This window comes from Choloepus didactylus, chromosome 8 (assembly GCF_015220235.1).
Source record: "Choloepus didactylus isolate mChoDid1 chromosome 8, mChoDid1.pri, whole genome shotgun sequence".
Classification (NCBI taxonomy): Eukaryota; Metazoa; Chordata; class Mammalia; order Pilosa; family Megalonychidae; genus Choloepus; species Choloepus didactylus.
In genome coordinates, this window is record NC_051314.1 from 20,352,011 (window position 1) to 20,372,337 (window position 20,327).

At 36.6% G+C, this 20,327-nt stretch overlaps 1 protein-coding gene across 2 annotated transcripts in view; it reads left to right on the forward strand.

Moving 5' to 3' along the window:
* The window catches only part of LOC119543121 (hibernation-associated plasma protein HP-25-like), a 36,714-nt gene extending 22,007 nt beyond the window's left edge, over positions 1 to 14,707 (forward strand). The window contains exons 1-3 of one of the 2 annotated variants that reach the window (XM_037847804.1): positions 6,467 to 6,592; positions 11,189 to 11,323; positions 13,130 to 14,707. In XM_037847804.1, the coding sequence (XP_037703732.1) occupies positions 6,550 to 6,592; positions 11,189 to 11,323; positions 13,130 to 13,587 (636 nt within the window). In that variant the 5' untranslated portion in view covers positions 6,467 to 6,549 and the 3' untranslated portion in view covers positions 13,588 to 14,707. Of the gene's footprint in view, positions 1 to 6,466; positions 6,593 to 11,188; positions 11,324 to 13,129 lie in introns of those variants that run through there. The other variant, XM_037847805.1, reaches the window with a different exon arrangement.
* The last annotated feature ends 5,620 nt before the right edge of the window (positions 14,708 to 20,327 follow it).

Below are 20,327 nucleotides of genomic sequence, written 5' to 3' on the forward strand. Positions count from 1 at the left end.
TGTTTCTTTATATGCTTTTAAATTCTTCTTTATGCTCACACAGTGTCTTCTTAATAGCCTTTCTCTCTTTAGCCATATTTTCCTTCATCTCTTTGAATTGATTTAAGAGATTTGTTGAACATCTTTGATTAGTTTTTCCATATTCTGTGTCTCATTTGAATTTTAATTTGTTCCTTTGAGTGGGCCATACCTTCCTGTTTCTTAGTATGGCTTGTAATTTTTTGCTGATGTCTAGGCATCTGATTATCTTGATAAGTTTACTCTGAAGTTCAGTTTCTCTCTCATATTATCCATTTCATCATTTTCCTGACATACTTTGTTCTTTTCTGTGTTTTCTTCTATCTATTTGAGCAAATTGAAGATCATTTTTTTAAAGTCTTTGTCTTATATGTCCAAAGTCTTGTATTCTTTGTTAATAGATTCTGAAGTTTTAACTTGTTCCTTTGTATGGTCCATCATTTCCTGTTTGTTTGTCTTGTAACCTTTTGTTTCACACTGTATATTTTAATATTTTAAGGTGTTATCTCTGGGATTTAGTCCTTGAGCTGTCTGTTCCTTAAGTTTGTATCTAGCTTGTGATATGACTGGGATTTTCCTGAGTGCCAGGAACAAACAAACAAAAAAAAAAAAAACTAATGCAAAAAACACCTTTTACATTCTTTTCAAATTATCTTTGTTTTGATTGGAGCTCTTTTTCAGAATTTATACCTTCTATCAAGAAAGGTCATCCTTAGTCAAAAGTGAAGTGTGGGGTCCACACTGACTTTTCTGATCTTGTACTTTGTCCTGGGTTATTTGCTCATGGCCTTAGAAATACCCATGTTTATAGGAATCCAAATGCCCTCTCTATGCCTTATAAAGTAGGCTTCCCTCCTGCTTTGTGCTTTATTGTATGTCATAAAGCCAATAATCTTTTGCCCCAGGATACTTTGATTTACTTGTTTCTTACCCTGTTTTAGCTATCCACAAACTGCTTCTGCCTATAGGGCAAGTTCTTGAAGGGTTAGCCAAAGACAAATGTCCTGGTTCAGGCTTTTAGAATGCTATCAATAGATTTGTAGCAACACACAGGTGCCCCAGAATATGCAAAGAGGTTAAACTTCTCCCTCCATGACAGGGTCAGGGACCCACAGTGGGAGTGCAGGCCAGCTCCACACTACTCTGGGGAAGGGTGGGGGGAGGAACAGAAATGGCACCATGAGCATTTCCTATCATTTTTAAGTTGTGCTTTCTTGATTTGACACTGCCCAGTTACCGCAACTATTTAACCACTTTCCAGAGCTTTGAGGAAGATTGTTCTGCTAGTTGTCCAAAGCTTCTGTGGAGTTACAGAAATCTGAAGCATCTTGATTGACAGGAAGTCCCACTCTTCACTTGCTGAGATTTTGCTTAGGAGTGTGTTGAATCTATAGATCAATTTTTGAAGAACAGACATCTTATTTGGCAGGAATATTGAGTCTTCCTACCCATGAGCATGGAATATCTCTCCATGTTTTAGATATTCTTTGGTTACTTTCATCTGAGCTTTGTAGGTTTCCTCATAGAGATCTTGTACATATTTGGTTGGACTTACACCTGTTTCCTTTTTTTTTTACTAGTATGAATGCTATGGTGTTTTAAATTTCAAATTCCAATTGTTCATTGCTGGTATAGAGGGAAGCAATTGACTGTTGTATATGAATCTTGTATCCTGGAACTTGCTATGATTGCATATTGATTCCAGGACATTTTTTGTCAATTCTTTGGGAATTTTGATGTAGACAATCATGTCATCTGAGAACAGAGTTTTATTTCTTTCTGCCAAGTCTAAATGCCTTTTATTTCCATTGCTGATTGCAAAACCTAGGACTTTCATTATTATGTTGAATATGTGTGGTATTTTGCTCCTGATATTAGAGAATTCATTAATTTCTCATCATTATGTATGTTAGCTGTGTAGTATTTGTAGGTGTTCTTTACCAAATTGTGGAAGTTCTCTTCTACTCCTAGTTTGATGAGAGTTTTTGTCATGAATGGGTGTTAGATTTCATCAAACAGCTCTTTTCTTTTCCTATAGTTTTTCTTCTTTAGCCTGTTCATGTGATGGATTATATTAATTGAGTTTTGAATGTTAGGCCAGCCTTGAATACCTGCAATAAAGCCAACTTGCTTGTGCTATATAATTATTTTTATACATTGTTAGATTCTGTTTGCTCATATTTTGTTGTGGATTTTGTATTGTATTCACTAGAGATATTGCTCTGTAATGTTCCTTTCTTATAATTTTTTCTCTAGTTTTGGTTTTAGGGTGGTCTTGGGCTCATAAAATGAGTGAAGGAGTGTTCTTTCTGCTTCTATTTTCTGGAAGACATTGTAGAGTATTCGTATAATTTCTTCTTTAAATTTATTAAAATTCACCAGTAAAACCATCTAGGTCTGACTGCTTTCTGCTTTGGAAGATTATTAGTTGTTGATTCAATTTTGTTAATTGATATAGGACTATTCAGATTATCTATTTCTCCTTGTGTAAGATTTGTTAGAGTGTGTCTTTCAAGAAACTGGTACATTTTGTATAAGTTTTCAAAATTGTGGGTATATAGTGGTTTTATAATTTCCTTTTATTGTCCATGGGATCAGTGGTGATAATCTCTCATTTCTGATATTGGTAATTTGTGTCTTCTCTCTTTTCTTCTTGTTTAGACTAGTTAGAAACTTGTTTTTCTTCTTTCCTAATATATATATTTAATGCTATAAGTTTCCCTCTAAGCACTGCATTCACTGCTTCTTACAAATTGTGATAAGTTGTATTTTCATTTTAATTTAGTTTGAGTATATTTTAATTTCTCTTGAGACTTCTCCTTTGACCCATGTATTATTTAAAGGTGCATTGTTTAATCTCCCAATATTTGCAGAATTTTCTAGCTGTCTTCCTGTTATTTATATCTTGTCTAATTATATTTTAGTCTGATAATATACTTTGCATTATTTTTATTCTTTTAAACTAGTTAGGGTGTGTTTTTTTCTAAGATGTGGTCTGTGTTGGTGAATGTTCCACAGAGCTTGAAAGAACATGTATTTTGCTGTTGTTGGGTTGAAAATACTACAAATGTCAATTAGATCCAGTTGATTGATGAAGCTGTTCAGTCCAATTACATCCTTACTGATTTTCTGCCTATTGTATCTGTCAATTATGGACAGGTGAGTGTTGAGGTCTCCAACTATAATAGTGGATTTTTCTATTTCTCCATTCAGTTCTATCAGTTTTTGCCTTACATATTTTGATGCCTTGTTGCTAGGCACACCCTTTAAGGATTGTTATGCCTTCTTGGAAAATTGACCTCTTGATCATTATTTAATGTCCCTCTATTTCTCTAATAATTTTCTTTGTTCTGAAGTCTGCTTGTGTGAAATTGATATAGCTACTCCAGCTTTGTTTTTATTAGTGTTATCATGGTATATCTTTCTCAATACCTTCATTTTTAATCTATCTTTGTCTCTATCTTTAAAGAGGATTTCGTGTATGCAACATATAATTGGGTCTTGTGTTTCTATCCCACTCTAACAGTTTCTGCATTTAATTGGCATATTTAGACATCTAAAGTGATTATTCATGTAGTTGGATTAATATCTGTCATGTTTGCAACTGTTTTTTATTCTTTGCACTTATTCTTTGTTTCTTTCATTTCCATCTCCTTTTTGTTGTTGTTGTTTTATTGTTTTATATGAGATCCCATTTTCTTTCCTTCTTAAAAAATTACCAGTTTCCCTAGAGTTTGAAATACAACTTTAGTTACACTACACTGTCTAATGTATAGTGTAGGCTTTTTTTAACAGAGAATCCTTAATTTCTCCCTTTATGACATTATTGCCATTCATTTCATTTGTCCATATGCTTTAAAGACCCAATACATTGTTATTGAAACAGTTACTTTTTAGATAAGGTAACTGTTCATGGTAATATTATAGTAATAATATTATAATATTATGTATTATATTATAGTATATTAAGGCAATATTATATACACAGATCACAGATATGGAGTTCAGATAAATTAAGATTAGGAGAAAAATGTCTATTACTTTGCTTTTTTTCTTCTCTGATACTCTTTTCTTTGTGTAGATCCAAATTTCTAACATATATAATTTTTCTTCCCCCTGAAGAGCTTATTTTAACATCACTTGCATTCAGATGTGCTGGTGATGAATTCTCTCAGTTTTTGTTTGTTTGATAAAGTTTTTATTTGTTCTTCACTTTTGTAAGATAATTTTATTGACTATAGAATTCTATGTTTGCGGTTCTTTTCTTTCACCATTTAAAATATTTCACTACCCTCTCTTCTTGCTTGCACGGTTTCTAGAAATCTGCTTTAATTCTTATCCTTGTTCCTCTATAGGTAAGAGATACCCTTTCCCCCACTTTCACCCCTCCCCACACTCTTTCTGCTTTCATTCAAGATTTTCTCCTTTTCTTTGATTTTCTGCAGTTTGGATGATATATACACAGATCACAGATGTGGATTTTTGGAACTTATTCTGCTTGGTGTTCTCTGAGCTTCCTGGATGTGTGGTTTAGTTTCTGTCATTAATTTGGAAAATTCTCAACCTTTATTGCTTCAAATATTTCTTCTGATCTGTCCTCTACTTTTTTTACCATTCTAGTATTCAAATTATTCATATGTTACACCTTTTGGAATTGACCCACAGGTCTTGGATGCTGTGTTCTGTTTTTTAATTCTCTTTCATCTCCATATTTCACTATGAGAGATTTCTATTGACGTATCCTCAAGCTCACTGATTCTCTCTTTGGCCATAACCAGTCTACTGCTGAATCCATCAAAGGCATACTTCATTTATTTAAGTGTCTTGTTTTCTAACGTTTCATTTTAATTTTTTTAAATGTCCATCTTTCTGCTAATATTCTTGCATATTGCCTTCTTTTTATATTAGAGTCCTTAACATAGTAATCAGTTATTTTAAATTTCCTGTCTGATATTTCCAAAATTTGTGTCGTATGTGAGTCTTCCTCTGATGCTTGTTTTGTCTCTCCAGGATTTGATTTCCCTTGCCTGTTAAATGCTTTGCAATTTTTTGTTGAAAGCCAACCATAACATATTTGGTAATAGGAACTAAGATAAATAAACCTTAATGTGAGGCTGTTTGTTAATCTGCTAAGAGTTAAATTATGTTTAATGTTTTCTGTGGTCGTAGGTTCCAGAGTCTTCAGATGCCTCTAGTGTCCTTGTTTTGTCTCCTCTGTTGATTTTGGGCTTTCCTAAAACTCTTCCTCAGATAGAACCTGCATCTTGCAGTAATTAAAGCTTTCTTCCACTGTTATCATATTGGGGTTCTGTTGGTGATGTTCAGGTGTGGAGGAGAAGAAGAAATCTATAATCTTATGATTAAGTCTCAGTGTTTTATTGAGCCCATATGCTTGGGCTGTGGCCTTCGCAAGTATGTCTTACTTATTTTTTCCCTTAGATGAGATAGGAAGGCTAGAGGGGCCTGGAATTGGGCAAATGCCCTTCTGCCTATTAAAAACATGGATCTAGGAAAGTATTTTTCACTAGAGTGGACCTTTTTATGGAGAATACTCTGGCAGTATTTCAAAATGGTTACTTTTCTCCTCCCTCACAGAGATTTGAGGTTATTTTTTTTTTTTTTTTTTTTTTTTTGGCTTTTCGTGGTGAGAACCACTTAGGATTCACGGAGGTAAAACCCATGAAAGTGTGGAGACCTCCCTAAGACGCCCCCAGGAGCTTCTCACACTAGGCCTCACTCAGCCTCCAGAAATTTGTGAAAATCACTATTTAAGTGTTCCTACTAATTTAAACCCTGATTTCAGACCCAAGATTGCAGTAGTGACATATCCCAGTGGCATATTGCACCACTCCACTTTACAAACTCATGTACAAAGAAGATAGATAAAATAGTTAATTAATTTGTTAGATAATATTACAGTCTTCTTGAGAAGCACAGAAAGTCTGGTTTGTTACAGGAGATTAGCAGGGAAAGCAACCAGCTAACAAGGACTATTTGGAGCAAAGGAGTTAGGCACATGAAAAGTTCCCAAGCTGAGTCAGTCAGTCAGGAAACCTCCTATCTTTTAAACTGACTTATCCAGAAATATCATGTCCCCTCTCGGGCTTTCTCACTCTATCCACGATATTATGGACTTGAACTGGAGAGTCAGAGGAACCTCTGTCTCTAATAATTTGGTGACACTGGAGTTTTGGGAGCCGGGCCCACTAGATGGGTTGGGAAAGTGAGGTTATAATGGAAGCATTAATAACAAAGTCCATGTGTTCAGAATCCCAGCCTTGACTTTTGTCCAAGTGAACTCAGCCAGATCTATGTGGACAATATTACTTCTGTGTGAATGTCAAATGCTGCAACCTCTCTCTGGTTAAAATCTAACTGGGACATCAGCCTGGCAAGAGACCAGAAGACTAAATATTTAGAAAAATCAGTTCAACAAATCATCCAGCCTCAAGCTTGAAAATCAAACCAGTGAGCAAAGAACAAGATAGCTGAGGAACCAGTTTTGGTTACGTTTCTTTCCATAATATCAGGATGCATGGGGAAAGAGGAAGAGCTCTCTCCATGAGAATTGTTGGTAAGTGCATTCATTTCTAATGACAATAATGAATTAAATCTCTGGTATTACTTTCCACAGCCTTTTCTCTTGCTTTCATATGTAAAAAATTTTATCCTAATATCGACTCTGGGAGACCAGATCCCCATAACTGTCAAAAGCACAGATTTCATTTCTGCCTTGCCACTAGCAAAAGAAGGTAGAAATGGGAGTCAAATTGGGGCAACAAATCATGTCATCATTATTTAATGAACTCTCAATTATGCAAAACAGTGCAGAGGAATTGTGACAGGAAGACAGATGATGAAACATCCCACATGTGTTGCTTTAGAATATGTATTCAACTTTAATACTCCAATACCCATAGTGTCCTAAGCCAGCATATAATATCAATACCTGCCAAGAATCTTTGACTCTCTCTATCTGCCTCTTATTCTGCTGCTTATTTTAAATCTCTGCCTAGCTGAATGCTGCTATGCCTCCCCCGGATTTGTTGTGTGTGTATTTCTCCTGTAATTATGTCTATCTCTCTCACACACATTTTTCTCACTATCTCCTACCCATTCTCTCCCTTACCTCACTATCTTACTGATTATCATATGTTAAGATTTATTATTGATTTTATTTATTATATCCATTTTAAAAACCAAACTCAATATATATTTTTCATTTTTCTATCTACTGTCCACTCTCTCCTTTCTCCTCCTTTCTCTTTCCCTCTCATATTACACCACAGTATATTTGAGGTGTCTTACATGAATTAAAAAGAGAACATATAAGCAGATTTTCTTGAAGGACTTTCAATTTGAGAGGAAGGGACTAATTCCCATGAATTTTACATAGGGACATTGATTCTTCAATAACTTCCTATAACAAATTCTATAATGGTTACATTTTCTAGTCAGTTGTAGCATCCTCACAATATATGCTGAAGACAATGCTATTATATCTAAGAAATATCAATTAGAATTGTCCTTTGTTGTTAGTAGGCAACCTGTATTCAGTTAATTTTGTATGTGAGAACTTTGTGTTTGGGTGGCAAGTGGATTTGTGTCTGTGAACATGTGTGTTTGTGTGTGTATGTGTAGGTGTGTGGTTGATTAGGGACAGAGATGTGAGGCCTACTTTAGACTCTGAACATATGAGATGCCCAACTCCATAATTGAACGAACACACAAATCATTTAAAAATAAGAGAACTAATGCGAACACTGAAAAATGTAAAATAAATGGTTTATAATGTAGAATGTAGGGGACCTAGCGATAGACAGCAAATAGTGAAAGGGAGACAATAATCTAATAAGAAAAGATAAGGTTTCGTGGGTAAATTTAACATTCTGGGAATGCTCAGGAATGACTAAGGTTTGTTAATTTCTGGTGGGTATGGCAGGGACAAGTTCACAGAAATGTAATTATCTTAGGTTATCTGTTTTTCTTATTCCTTTGCTGGGTTATAGTCTGTATATTTTCTTGGGGTAGCGTAGGAATGTCTTGGAAGTAATGTAGCTATTTTAGGTTATTTGTTTTTTCTTATTCCTTTGTTTTGGTTTTGTTTGAAATTTTTTTTATTGTCTGTTTTTTTTTAATTTTTTGATAAATTTAATAAAAAGAAAGAGAATAATATTTCAGAACAAGTTCCATTTAAAAGAGCCTCAAAGAAGTCCAACTACTTTCCTTTTCCAGACCTCAAATTTTCCTTCTTTCCCATGAGGAATGTAATAATAAATCCCACCCAATGACACAGAGAGGTGTAGAAAATTACAAAAACGAGATGGGCAATATAAGTTCCTGAAACTGCAGAATTTTCTCATAACCATATTAAAATTATTTTGAGGTGTCCCAAGGCTTCCATGGCAGAAACCGTCATCAATAACTTTTATTCAAAAAGAACCCCCTGCTCACATTAGCTTGGTGTTCTCATTAGGAGGTAGGGAGTAGGAGAAGGGGGTCTAGAGCAATGTAACGATTGTCACCTCAGGCACTTTTATTATGTCACAGTCTTTGACTTCTAAGCAATTCTACAATTTAACTTGGAATTTTTAGCACTGCTGTACAGTTGAGGCTGAGAGAGAGTTTAGGCGACTTTTTTGCAGTTGGGAAGTGTGAAAGAGATGTATGAAACCATGTGTATCTGGTGTTGACATCAAACTCTCAGATTATTCTTACATTTCCATTCTTCACTTCCTTTTATCATTTTGCAAGACATCAATAGGATTAGAAATTAAGGGCAATTTTGTTGCCAAGAATATGATTGGTGGCTTGTCTTTTCAAGAAAGTAAAAAGCTGATACAGAAATTAAGTTCTTAAGCTGACATTTAGGACTGGTCTGCTACAAAAGTTGATTTATCATGACAGATATAGCTTTCAGTTTTTGGGTGGAATTTTCTTTAGAATTCATATTTATTGGTAACCTATTTTGTTGGATTTAAATCCATGTTCATGCTTGGATCATATTGCTTTATTAATGTGAATAAAAGGATACTGATTGTTCCGGTTTGTAATGCTGCTGTTATGCAAAATACTAGAAATGGGTTGGCTTTTTTAAAGGGGTTTATTTGGTTACAAATTTACAGTCTGAAGGCCATGAAAATGTCCAAATCTTAAGGCATCAACACAAGTATATCTTTACTGAAGGAAGGCCAATGGCATCTGGAAAACCTCTGTTAGCTGGGAAGGCATGTGGCTGATGCCTATTGACCCAGAGTTGTGTTCCAGCAACTCTATCAGCAACTGTGCATTCTTCAAAATATTGCTCTTGGAATCTTTTGTCTTCTCTTAGTTTCTCTGGAGCAAACTCTGGACTGTCATCTCCAAAGTGTCAGCAAAAGTACGCTTTCAGTGGCCGTCTTCAAAATATCCCTCTAAGCCACAGTCCAAATTGTCACTCTCAGCTGCTTTTTTATATGGCTCCAGTGATTTAATTCAGACCCATCCTGAATGGGTGGGGTAACACCTCCATGGAAATTATCCAATTAAAGGTTTTGCCCACAGTTGGTTGAGCCACATCTCCATGGAAACAATCAATCAATAGATTCCAACCTAATCAACACTGATAAAGTCTGCCCCCACAAGACTGCATTAAAGAACATGGTGTTTTGGGGACATAATACATCCAAACCGGCACACTGATCAATGAAAAGTCCTACAATCTAGATACATTCACAAGGTGAGCAATAGTCAGAGCAACATTATGGTGGGAGTCAGTCTTGTGCCTTTACTATGTTTGATGTTTTTATTAAATTGTCCCTAATCCCTACATTATTCTCTTACATAGATGTAATTATCTTTCATTTTATAGGTAGGAAACTGAGAGAAAAGAAACCAGCAATTTACCTACAGACATACCTCTACTATCCAGTTCTATCCAGGGGTTAAATTTGATTTATTAGGATTTTGTCATTTGAGGGTAGAATATATTCCTAACATATGTGAAAAAAGCCAACATTTAAAATTAAAGTGTGATAGGATTTTTCAATGATAGGAAAACATTTCATTTCCAATTACTATCTTAGTAGTTCAGTACTTTAGGACAAAACGAAGGCCAGTGAATCCAAATGAAAATCCCTAGGGTTTAATTCATTAATTGAAGTAAATTTAGTACATTCCATTTTCCAAATACTTACAGCTACTGTAATAGGACATAATATGGGGAAATACATGGATATGGTAGTAATTTAATAAGTGTTTCCTGCACTGTACATTCGGTTAGCCCTCAAGAATCTTGTAACAATTACTCATCTCTGCATAACAAATTTTTGATTGCATACAGCCATAAAGACTTATATTCACAAATCTGAAGGTAGTGTGGGACCATTCTACTTCAGGCTGCAAGCTGTCGACTTCTAGTCACATCATTTTGGCCAAAGTAATTCACATAGCCAAACCCACATTTAAGGCACAGAGAAGTACTCTGCCCACAGTGAAGTCATGGCAAGGCTGTGAATGTAGGGAGGAATAAACAATTGGGATCCATAATTCAATTCAATCAGCAAGACCTAAAGAGGACATCTGTATACATGAATATACCCTCTAATGTTTCAATGCATCAACAGAAGTAATGAAGAGGTAATTCAGAAGTGGTAAGCACAAATTATTTCAAGAAATGAATGACACCTGAAATGAGGTTTAAAGTATAAAAAAATTTACAAAGGAGATATGAGGGTAAGATATAGGGATATGTACAGAAACCCCTATTCAGAGATATTCCCATCAATCCTAATGCTTAAGTGAATGGACCCTAGGTGCCTAATCATCATAATTAAGACCAATTAATGAAATATGGATGCTAGAGACTATTTCTAGACCATCAGAAGCATGAATTGGAAGAAACAACATTGAAAGTAGGAAAGATCAGTAGGTCCTTTTTGTTTTTTCTATGCCCTATTTAGTGGGCAACTGAAGAGGGTTCCGTAACCTCAGATATGCCCTGGGACGTTCCTAACCTTCTCTGACCCATTCACAGATTGATGTGGATGGTTGCATTAACAGATATTTTTGGGATTGTGAGAGTTTGGGTCTATTTGATAAAATTGGAAACATGATCCTTCAAGAGTAGCAGAGCATCTTCCAGTCTCCACTTCCATTACTCCCTCTAGTTTCCATTATTTCACTACTTTAGGTTTCTGGATTTTGACCCTGTCCATTACAGTCCTGGCTGATTTCAAGATTAAAGGATATCCTGAACCCTGCAATGCTCCAGGACCCCAAGGAATCCAAGGTCCCCCAGGTCCTAGAGGAAAACCTGGTGAAACAGGTAAGAAATAATTTTCTTCTGCTTATACTGATCTTTCCTTTCTTTCTTTGATTATAATGTTCATAGACCCAAGTGTCCATGATAATTAAGCTTGCTGAAGGAAGATGTTTCTTGTTTTCGGTGATTTTTAGGCTGTTTCTCAACTCTGATTATGCATCAGACTGTTGAGCTCTTCTTACAATTATTAAATAAGAAACTTAAGAATAGATCTAGATCCAAACAACCTATATGTTTAGAAAGATCTCCAGGATATTTGATGTGCCACTGGAGTGGGGCCCAAAACTACAATTCTGGTTACTACCCACACAAATGATGCAAGGGGCAAGGACAAAAACATGAATTGGTTTCATTCAGTGTAAACATGTCAGTATAAAGAAATAATTGGGGGAATTTTTACAGGCAAAAGTGTCAGCAGGATTCATTCATCCTCATATTCTTACCGTTCTGCTGAGAGCCAAGTTGGGGATGAAGCAGTTGTTTGCAACCTGAATGTTCTCTAAGAAAGGAACTCCACCCCCATACTTCTGTTTATAGTAGGTTAAACCATTTGAAATTGCTGTTTTGTGGCTCAAAATTGGTCAGGTATCAACAATTGCAAATATTTATGGGAGAATCTGAAGAGGTTCAGTTGACATGTACTCAACTATGTAGGAAGAAGTGTTTCCTGGCTGGAGAATTGGAATTCTCAGATCGGAGCATAACAAGGAAAATTGACACAAGAGCACTGCAGCTCTCAGCTAGAGACCTGGTATTTTCCCATTAGTTAACTCATCTAGGATTGGCAAAACAAAGCAATTTCAAAATTGAGATAAATTTTACATTTGTGGTATCAAAGATCATTCAATTATACTCAAACACACATACACACACATGCAAGCACAACATGAAAATTAACTTACTTGTAAAACATTTGATGAAAAATCTATGTTGCTAGATTAGAGGGAATGGCTGAACTTGGCGAATTTCAGGCCTATACCATGCAAAACATGCATGTGTATTCCCTTTCTTCTTTAAATTTTAAGTTCTGTCATATATTTTGGGGAATAAGTTAAATTTATACTCTAAAGAAGACCATTGATGGCACTCACATGCTTAAGTTTACGAAGCTGGATAAATTAGTTGGTTAGCACTTAAATAGACGTACTCTCACAAATAGCATTGTTATTTCTGTGCTTTCTATGACAGCCCATATTTTACATGGAAGCAGTGGTGATTCTTGCAAAATCAGGGCAGGGCAATAGCATGGAAATGCACCAAGAGGCTGAGAATTAGGAGATCAAAATCAGGCTATAAGCACCTGCTTTGCCATCTGCGCACCATTAAAAACTGCTCAAAAAGTTGATTTCTCAGGCTGTGATCTCCATCAGATTGACCTGTGTACATTATCAACATGCAGGTTCCTGAGCCTTCACCTCCAGGGATTCAGATTCAGAAGAAACAAGATAGTCAGGACATCAGTAACTTTTTGAGCTCTAGCAGTGACTGTAATGCATAAATAGGTTTCAGAACCACTGATCTGTGGTCTTTTCTGGACTTTTCTGTGTCAATTCCTACAGAAGGTGTTCCTTAGTTTTAAGGTTTATAATAAGGAAAACATGGTTCTGCCCCTGAGATATTAGAAAAAAAAATTCATGTACTTATGCATTCAGAAGTTATAATTTGAATGCTATCCGCTAGTTGAACACTTTAAAAATGGAACGAAAGTAAAATGGGTAGATGGAAAATGGAAAGAGGGAAATATGCTGATGATAAAATGCTTGGTTTCAGAGTCATTTCCTTCTTCTGTCTGTGTATCTTGGAATGTAGGAACTATGGGTTTGCCAGGACTCCCGGGGCCAAGAGGTGTACCTGGAGTTATTGTGACGTGCCCGACCCCACCAAAATCCGCCTTTGCTGTGAGGTTGAATGAACCCCTCCCAAACCCCTTCCAGCCCATTGCCTTCAAGGAAGCGCTGTACAACCATCACAACCACTTTAATCTGACCACTGGAATGTTCAGTTGCACCAACCCTGGTGTGTACAGCTTTGGCTTTGATATTGGACTGTTTCAGCAAACGGTGAAGATATCATTTATGAGGAATGGCATCCAGGTCAGAGAGAAGCAAGCCCAGGCCAAAGACAGCTACAAACATGTTTCAGGGATGGTCATTATGCAGCTGGAGAAGGGGGACAAGGTCTGGCTGGAATCCAAGCTGAATGAAGAAGAATCTAAAGAAGGAACCATTGAGACTATGTTTTTTGGGTATTTAGTCTGTGGAAAGTAAGATGGCTTGGGGCTAATAGCACTATTCCTTGTGTAAGTCTGAGTTAATGAGCAGAATTTCCCCTCTCACACATTCCCTGCAACATCTTAGAAAGATGGAAAGTCTATATAATTAAGAGTCCCCAGTTGACAAAAAGCCAATTTAATACTTACCAAAGAAACATGAAAATAATAAAGCTAATTTTCAATGAATGAAATCCTACTTCTCTAGCAAACTTTGGTGGGGAGGAATTGTGTCAGGAAATGAGAGAAGGGATGAAGTCTGGAAAATTTGATATTGGGGGCATCAGGCAAGCCCCTATCCAATCTTTCAATATTTATGAAACTCTTCTCCAAGATTTACTAAGGACATGGCTAGTGAGATGAATTTTCCCATTAGATATAGAAAAGTCCCTTAAAAACTAAGTGTGAAGGCCTGCCACCATATTCCCTCTCAAAAGGGTATTTTCATGGGCATATGGGAAGAAGACTAGAAGTATCGTAAAGAAGGATGTGTCCCATAGCTTAACAATCTTCAAAACCTACTAATTATCTATCTAATATCCATTATGCCCTTCTTTCTTACTTTTTAAAAAAAGAATTTGTTTTCTTTTTTAAAAAAAGAATTCCAACTTTGTAATAGCAATGAGTCCAACCTCTCTTAATGCCAGAGGCAGTCACGTAGCACTATCCTGGCCGATGATAAAGAAGTGGGTAGTCTGGGAAGTCTCTTCCAATGGGGAGAAATTCAACTGGATTTGCTCTTTGACTTGGTGATTGCCCTTCTGTCCTCCCCCTTTTTCTTCCTTGGTATGCATATAACAGCAGAAGCTGCAGCAACTATGTTTTAAACCATCATGAGAACTAAAGCCTAAAGCTAAGCATTTATCTTTTAAAAATGCAAAACATATCCTAAATAAAAATTGCACATAAAATGTTAGTACAGGATAAATAATAATAAAATTAATATCCACGTATCCACCACATGGGGAAATTAGTAGAATTTTCATACACTAGAACTACTTTATGTCCTCCAACTATTTGGTAGATGAAGCACAAATATAAAGCTAATTTGGGTCCCTAATTACTTTCTTAAGCAGCAGAACCAGCCCTGGAAAATAAATACCTATTTTATTAAGTCATTGTGGTGAAGTTTCTGTTACATGAGGTTAAATGTAATCCTAACCACAGAAGATAAAGACTGGGACTGTATAACTTAGTGAAACCTAGAGTCATCAGTGATTATGATTGAATATACAAATATGCTTTTACAAGAGGGAGAATAAATGAATGTCAACTTTGCAAAGTGTTAAAAATGGGGTGGTATTGGAGAAAAAAATACAATCATTGCAAAGTAGAGTTTATAGTTAACAGTAACATTATAATATGCTTCCAGTGATTGTAGCAAAGGCAATATACCAAATGTAAATGTCTATAAGAGGGGGTTATAAGGGAGAGGTCTAAGGATTCTTGGTGTTGGTGGTGTTGTCTGACTTTTTTATTGTATTTTATTTTAATTTTATTTTGTCTTTTGTTGCTTTTTAGTTGTCACTCTTTTCTTTTTACTTTTTTTCACCTATTCCTCTTTCTTTGTGGAAGAAATGGAAATGTCCTTAAATAGATAGTGTTGGTGAATGCATAACTCTGTTGCTTACTTTAGGTGGAATGTATGGTATATGAATAAAATTATCTAAAAAATAAACAGAGGGATACAAGTGCTGGAGAAAATGTGGAGAAAGGGACATACCTAATTGCCATTGGTGGGAAAGTAGAATGGTGCAGCCCATCTGGAGGGCAGTGTGGTGGTGGTTCCACAGGAAGCTAAGCATGGGGTTGCCGTATGGTCCTGCAACCTGGTTATCGGGTATATTCTTGGAAGAACTGAAAAGAGGGACCTGAAGGGACATTTGCACAGTTGGGTTTATGGTGTCAGTATGCACTATTTGCAGTGGATGGAGGTGACCTAATGGTACATCAACTGATGAATGGTGATCTGTGAATAGAATATTGAACTGCTACAAGAAAGAGTGAAGTTGTGAAGTGAATGGACATTAAGGACAGTATGTTGAGTGAAATAAACCAGAAATGAAAAGAAAAATATTATAATGCTTTACTAACATGGACTAATTATAATGTGCAAACTCTGAGAATTGAGTCTGAGAGCATAGGTTATCAGGGGAAGGCTTATTGTAAAGGTTCCTAGATTGTAAGCTCTTACAGCAGTCGCGTCTATTCATGAGCTGTAATAGTTATTTCTAAACTCTGAGATTCTGAGTACTTTGTGTATAACCTGGTCGGTCCCTGGAGCTTTGGGTATCTGTGTGACACCTGAGACTAAGAGCTAGAGTCTGGCAGCTATGAATGTCAGCATTACCCCATAGAGCAAATGTTAAAGAGTCTGAAAAAAGAGATCAGACTTCAATTAGATGAGTGAAATGGACTTGGTTAGGACTAAGGTAAATCAGACTGAAGGATAAAGGGTGATATTAACAGCATTTTTGAAGCTTTAGCTTCTGTGTGGGACCAAAGGAAGAGATGTTTATTAGGTGCAAGATCTATATTTTTTGTAACACAATATATAATTTGACTTGTATGGTCAGTTCATTCAAACAACATAATTACATGGAGCATTGATTGGAGAGTGAGATCTGGTTGGTTTGTGCAGGTTGGTGTGAAGCCTCAATGTATCCAGAACAATTCTGGCAGAAAAGGAAGATGTATTTGCAAAGCCCCCTTGAGGGACTGTGGGGAAATGTGGAAATATTAAATTTCCCCACTTGAGGAATTAGTGATATTCTCACAAGCATTGGGGGCTACTAAATTAGAAGGCTGAGCCCTCCATCTTGAGGCTTGCCCTTATGAAGTTTGTTACTACAAGGGAGAGGCCAAGCCTACTTAAAATGGAGCCTAAGAGTCACCCCAGAGAACCTCTTGTGTTGCTCAGATGTGGCCAATCTCTCTAAGCCAACTCTGCAGATGAACTCACCGCCCTCCTCCCTGCATGGGACATGACTCCCAGGGGTGTAAATCACCCTGGCAACGTGGGACATGACTTGTGGTGGTAAGCTTGGCCCTGGCACTGTGGGATTGAGAAAGACCTCTTAGACCAAAAGGGGGAAGCAAAATGAAACAAAATAAAGTTTCAGTTTCTGAGAGATCTCAAATAGAGTCGAGAGGTCATTGTGGAGGTTATTCTTATGCATTATATAGAAATCCCTTTTTAGTTTTTAGTGTATTGGAATAACTGGAAGGAAATACCTGAAACTGTTGAACTGCAACCCAGTAGCGTTGATTCTTGAAAATGATTTTATAGCTATATAGCTTACACTGTGTGACTGTGTGATTGTGAAAACCTTGTGGCTCCCACTCCTTTTATATAGTGTATGGACAGATGAATAGAAAAATGAGGACAGAAAGTAAATGAATAATAGGGAGGGATGAGGGGTATGGGGTGTTTTTCTTTTGCACTTTAACTTTTATTCTTATTCTTTTTTTGTGTATGGTAATGAAAATGTTCAAAAATTGAATGTGGTGATAAATGCACAACTATAAAATGGTGCTGTGAGCAACTGATTGTACACCAGGGATGATTGTGAGATATGTGAATTTATCTCAATAAAACTGAATTTTTTAAAAAAAAATGTAATCCTAACCAACTGTGGGTTTGCTTTCACTTGGGCCATTATTTTTGTCCCTCCTCTTCTTTCCTTTCTTTTTGCTTCTCTATGATGTTAACAATGAGCTAAGCAATGTTTTTGGCACTGGATGTATAGAAATAGATATAATTCAGTTTCTGCCACTGAAGGACTTAAATTAAAGGACAAACACAATTATAAGTTAATAATTACTGATCTCTAATGAGAGTTCTAGCCTGAAAGAAAATAATTATCCAAGAATAGAAATTTTGAACAATTTCTGTGTTCTGAGTTTCTGTGGGTGGGACCTCAATACACATCACCCCACCTTTCCCATCTTATCTTTTTCCATTGCTCCATTTTACAGTGAATACCATGACCCCCATCCAAACATGCCAAAGGCTCTTTTGCCCTCACTTCCCTTTTCTAATCCAAATCTATCAATTTTACCTTCTAAGGTTCCTACTGAATCAATTTTCATTTTTCCATGTTCACAACTAATACCATCTTCTGCTAATAGAGCCTCCTGTTTTATGGACGGCACATACCCAGGTCTTCTGCCAATGAATTCTCCACTTGGTAGTAAGAGGAGGTTTTAAAAATGTTTTAAAAGTTTTAAGTGGTTTCCTATTTTTCAAATTTAGGATGATGTCATGTGATCCCTCTGTTCTCTGAGCCTCAGCTCTGGAAACTAATGGGTGGGGGGTTGTTGCTGAACCTGGTGTCCTTTCCTAAAGGTCCCTTTCCATTTCCAAGCCTCTGGTTCTAGAGCCTGAAGCCCAATGCTAGTCATCCTTTGTCTTCAGTTCCCATTGTGATGGGCGTCACCCTTCCAGCCCCACCCCAGGTGGCCATCCTGGAACTGGAATTTGCTGAGCACATATTTTAGGGTGGCACATTTTTATCCAGAACTTCTTAGCTATACCTCAGTGTTTAAAGAGAAAAAAGAGACCTTTCATTTTTTTTTTCTTGAAACTTGAGAGGAACAGAATACATACTACTGATTTTTTTAAAGAAGCAAATTAAATGCATGACTGCCAAGCGGAAGAATTGTAAATCTTTCTAATATGGGGAAAAATATTTGTGCTTTTTTCTGGGAATTGGCTGGCCTGGCCAACTGCTGTCCTGGGCCCTAGCAGCTGTACTCTATTTTCTGTAGAACTGACTGAGGTGAGAACTGGAGCCAATGCCTTCTCCCACCCCAGGCTCTGTAGAAGCTGGAAGCCCCTTAAACTCTTGTGCCCATTTCTACCTTCTGTTAAACTACTTTGATCTGGGGAGAGAAAAAGAAAACTTTTTGATAGAGTGGTAAAAACATTGATTTGAACTATTTTAGTAAAAGGAATAAAAAGATTATGATAGTGTGTACTTTGAGCTAGATAAATAAAGGCCTCTTTGGAAGCCTCTATAAGAAAAAAAAAAAAAACCACATTGAGGTAACCACTTCATACCCACAAGGATGGTTGCCATCACAAAAGGGAAAATGGCAAGCGTTGGTGAGGATGTGGAAGAATTGGAACCTTCATGCATTGCTTGTGGGGATGTAAAATGGTGCAGACACGGTAGAAAAATAGTTTGGTGGTCCCTCAGAAAATGAAGGATAGAAGTACCATATGGCCCAGCAATTCCACTGCTAAGTATATACCCCAAAGAATTGAAAGCAGGGACTCAAACAGATACTTGTATATAGTGTTCATAGCAGCATTATTTCCAACAGCCAAAAGTGGAAACAACTCAAATGTCTGTAAACAGATAAATGGATAAACAAAATGTGGTATATACATACAATCAAATATTATTTGGTCATGAAAAGGAATGAAATTCTGATACATGCTACTACATGGACGATCTTGAAAACATTATGCTAAGTGAAATAAGTCAGGCACAAAAGGGGAAATATTGTTTGATTCCACTTATATGAGGTATTTAGGTAGACAAATTCATAGAGACAGAAAGTAAAATAGTGCTTACCAAGGAAACGGGGGTGGGGAATGGGGAGTTACTGTTTAATGGGTGCAGAGTTTCTGTTTGGGATGATGAAAATGTTTTGGAAATAGTAGTGATAGGTACACAACTTTGTGAATGTGCTTAATACCACTGATCTGTATACCTGAAAAAATGATTAAAACAGTAAATTTTATGTTGTGTATTTTATTGCAATAAAAAAATGAGAAATTTTTTTAAAAAAAATCTAACCATCATACTCAAAAAACATATAAAGGGAATATTTAAAGAGAAAAATGAAAACATCAGGTAAAATAGAGATCATACATTCTGTCCTCATATTTTCAAGATTTTTGTAAACACTAACAGCTCTGTTAGTGATATGCAACTTCTGAAAAGACCTTTAAAGTTTGCAAAACACACAGTGTACTTTTCCCTTTGCAATCTTCAGCACAAGCTTTTGAAGGCCCATTATTTCTTATATTAGGATGAAAATTGCTATATGAACATCAAAATGTCTAGTATGTGTTTGTATGTTTGTGGATATGTGGACATGTGGTACTGAGAACGACATGACTCCTTTCAGAGTGTAAATAATTCTCTCTATATTTTCTACCGCTTGTTAGCCTTTGTGGGGAGAGATGATTTCCAGAATGGTGTCATGAAGAGATCTGAGGACCCACTCCCCAGTGAAACAACTGTAATTGGTAAAAATTATTTAAAATAACTAAAGTCTCTGGAAATTGTCCTGTGGGAATTTAGCAAATGAAGAAATATTTACTCAAGAAAATCGACTAAATTTTGTTGGGAAGAATAATAGACCATGGTACTTGAGCCATGATCTGCAGCACCTTCCCCAACCACCTTTTCTCAATGTGATGGAAACTCCACTCTGGGTGGGTGTGGACAAGAAGACTGGGCTCTCTTTTCTCCCAGCTACCAGTCAAGGGCTACGGTATCTCCCCAGGAGGGGCAGACATCCAGAATTTCTCATTCCTCTCCCCTCTCCATCTCCATGCTGCAGAACATAGATTCCAGGCAAGTGCAGCCAAGAGGTTGGAGCATCTCTTCTCCATCCAGCCCCACTTATAGATTGGAGGTTCTACCCCAGACATAGGAGGGTGAGAATACTGAGGCCCTGATTCCCCTACTCATGCACTCATAGGACAGAAGTCCCATGCTG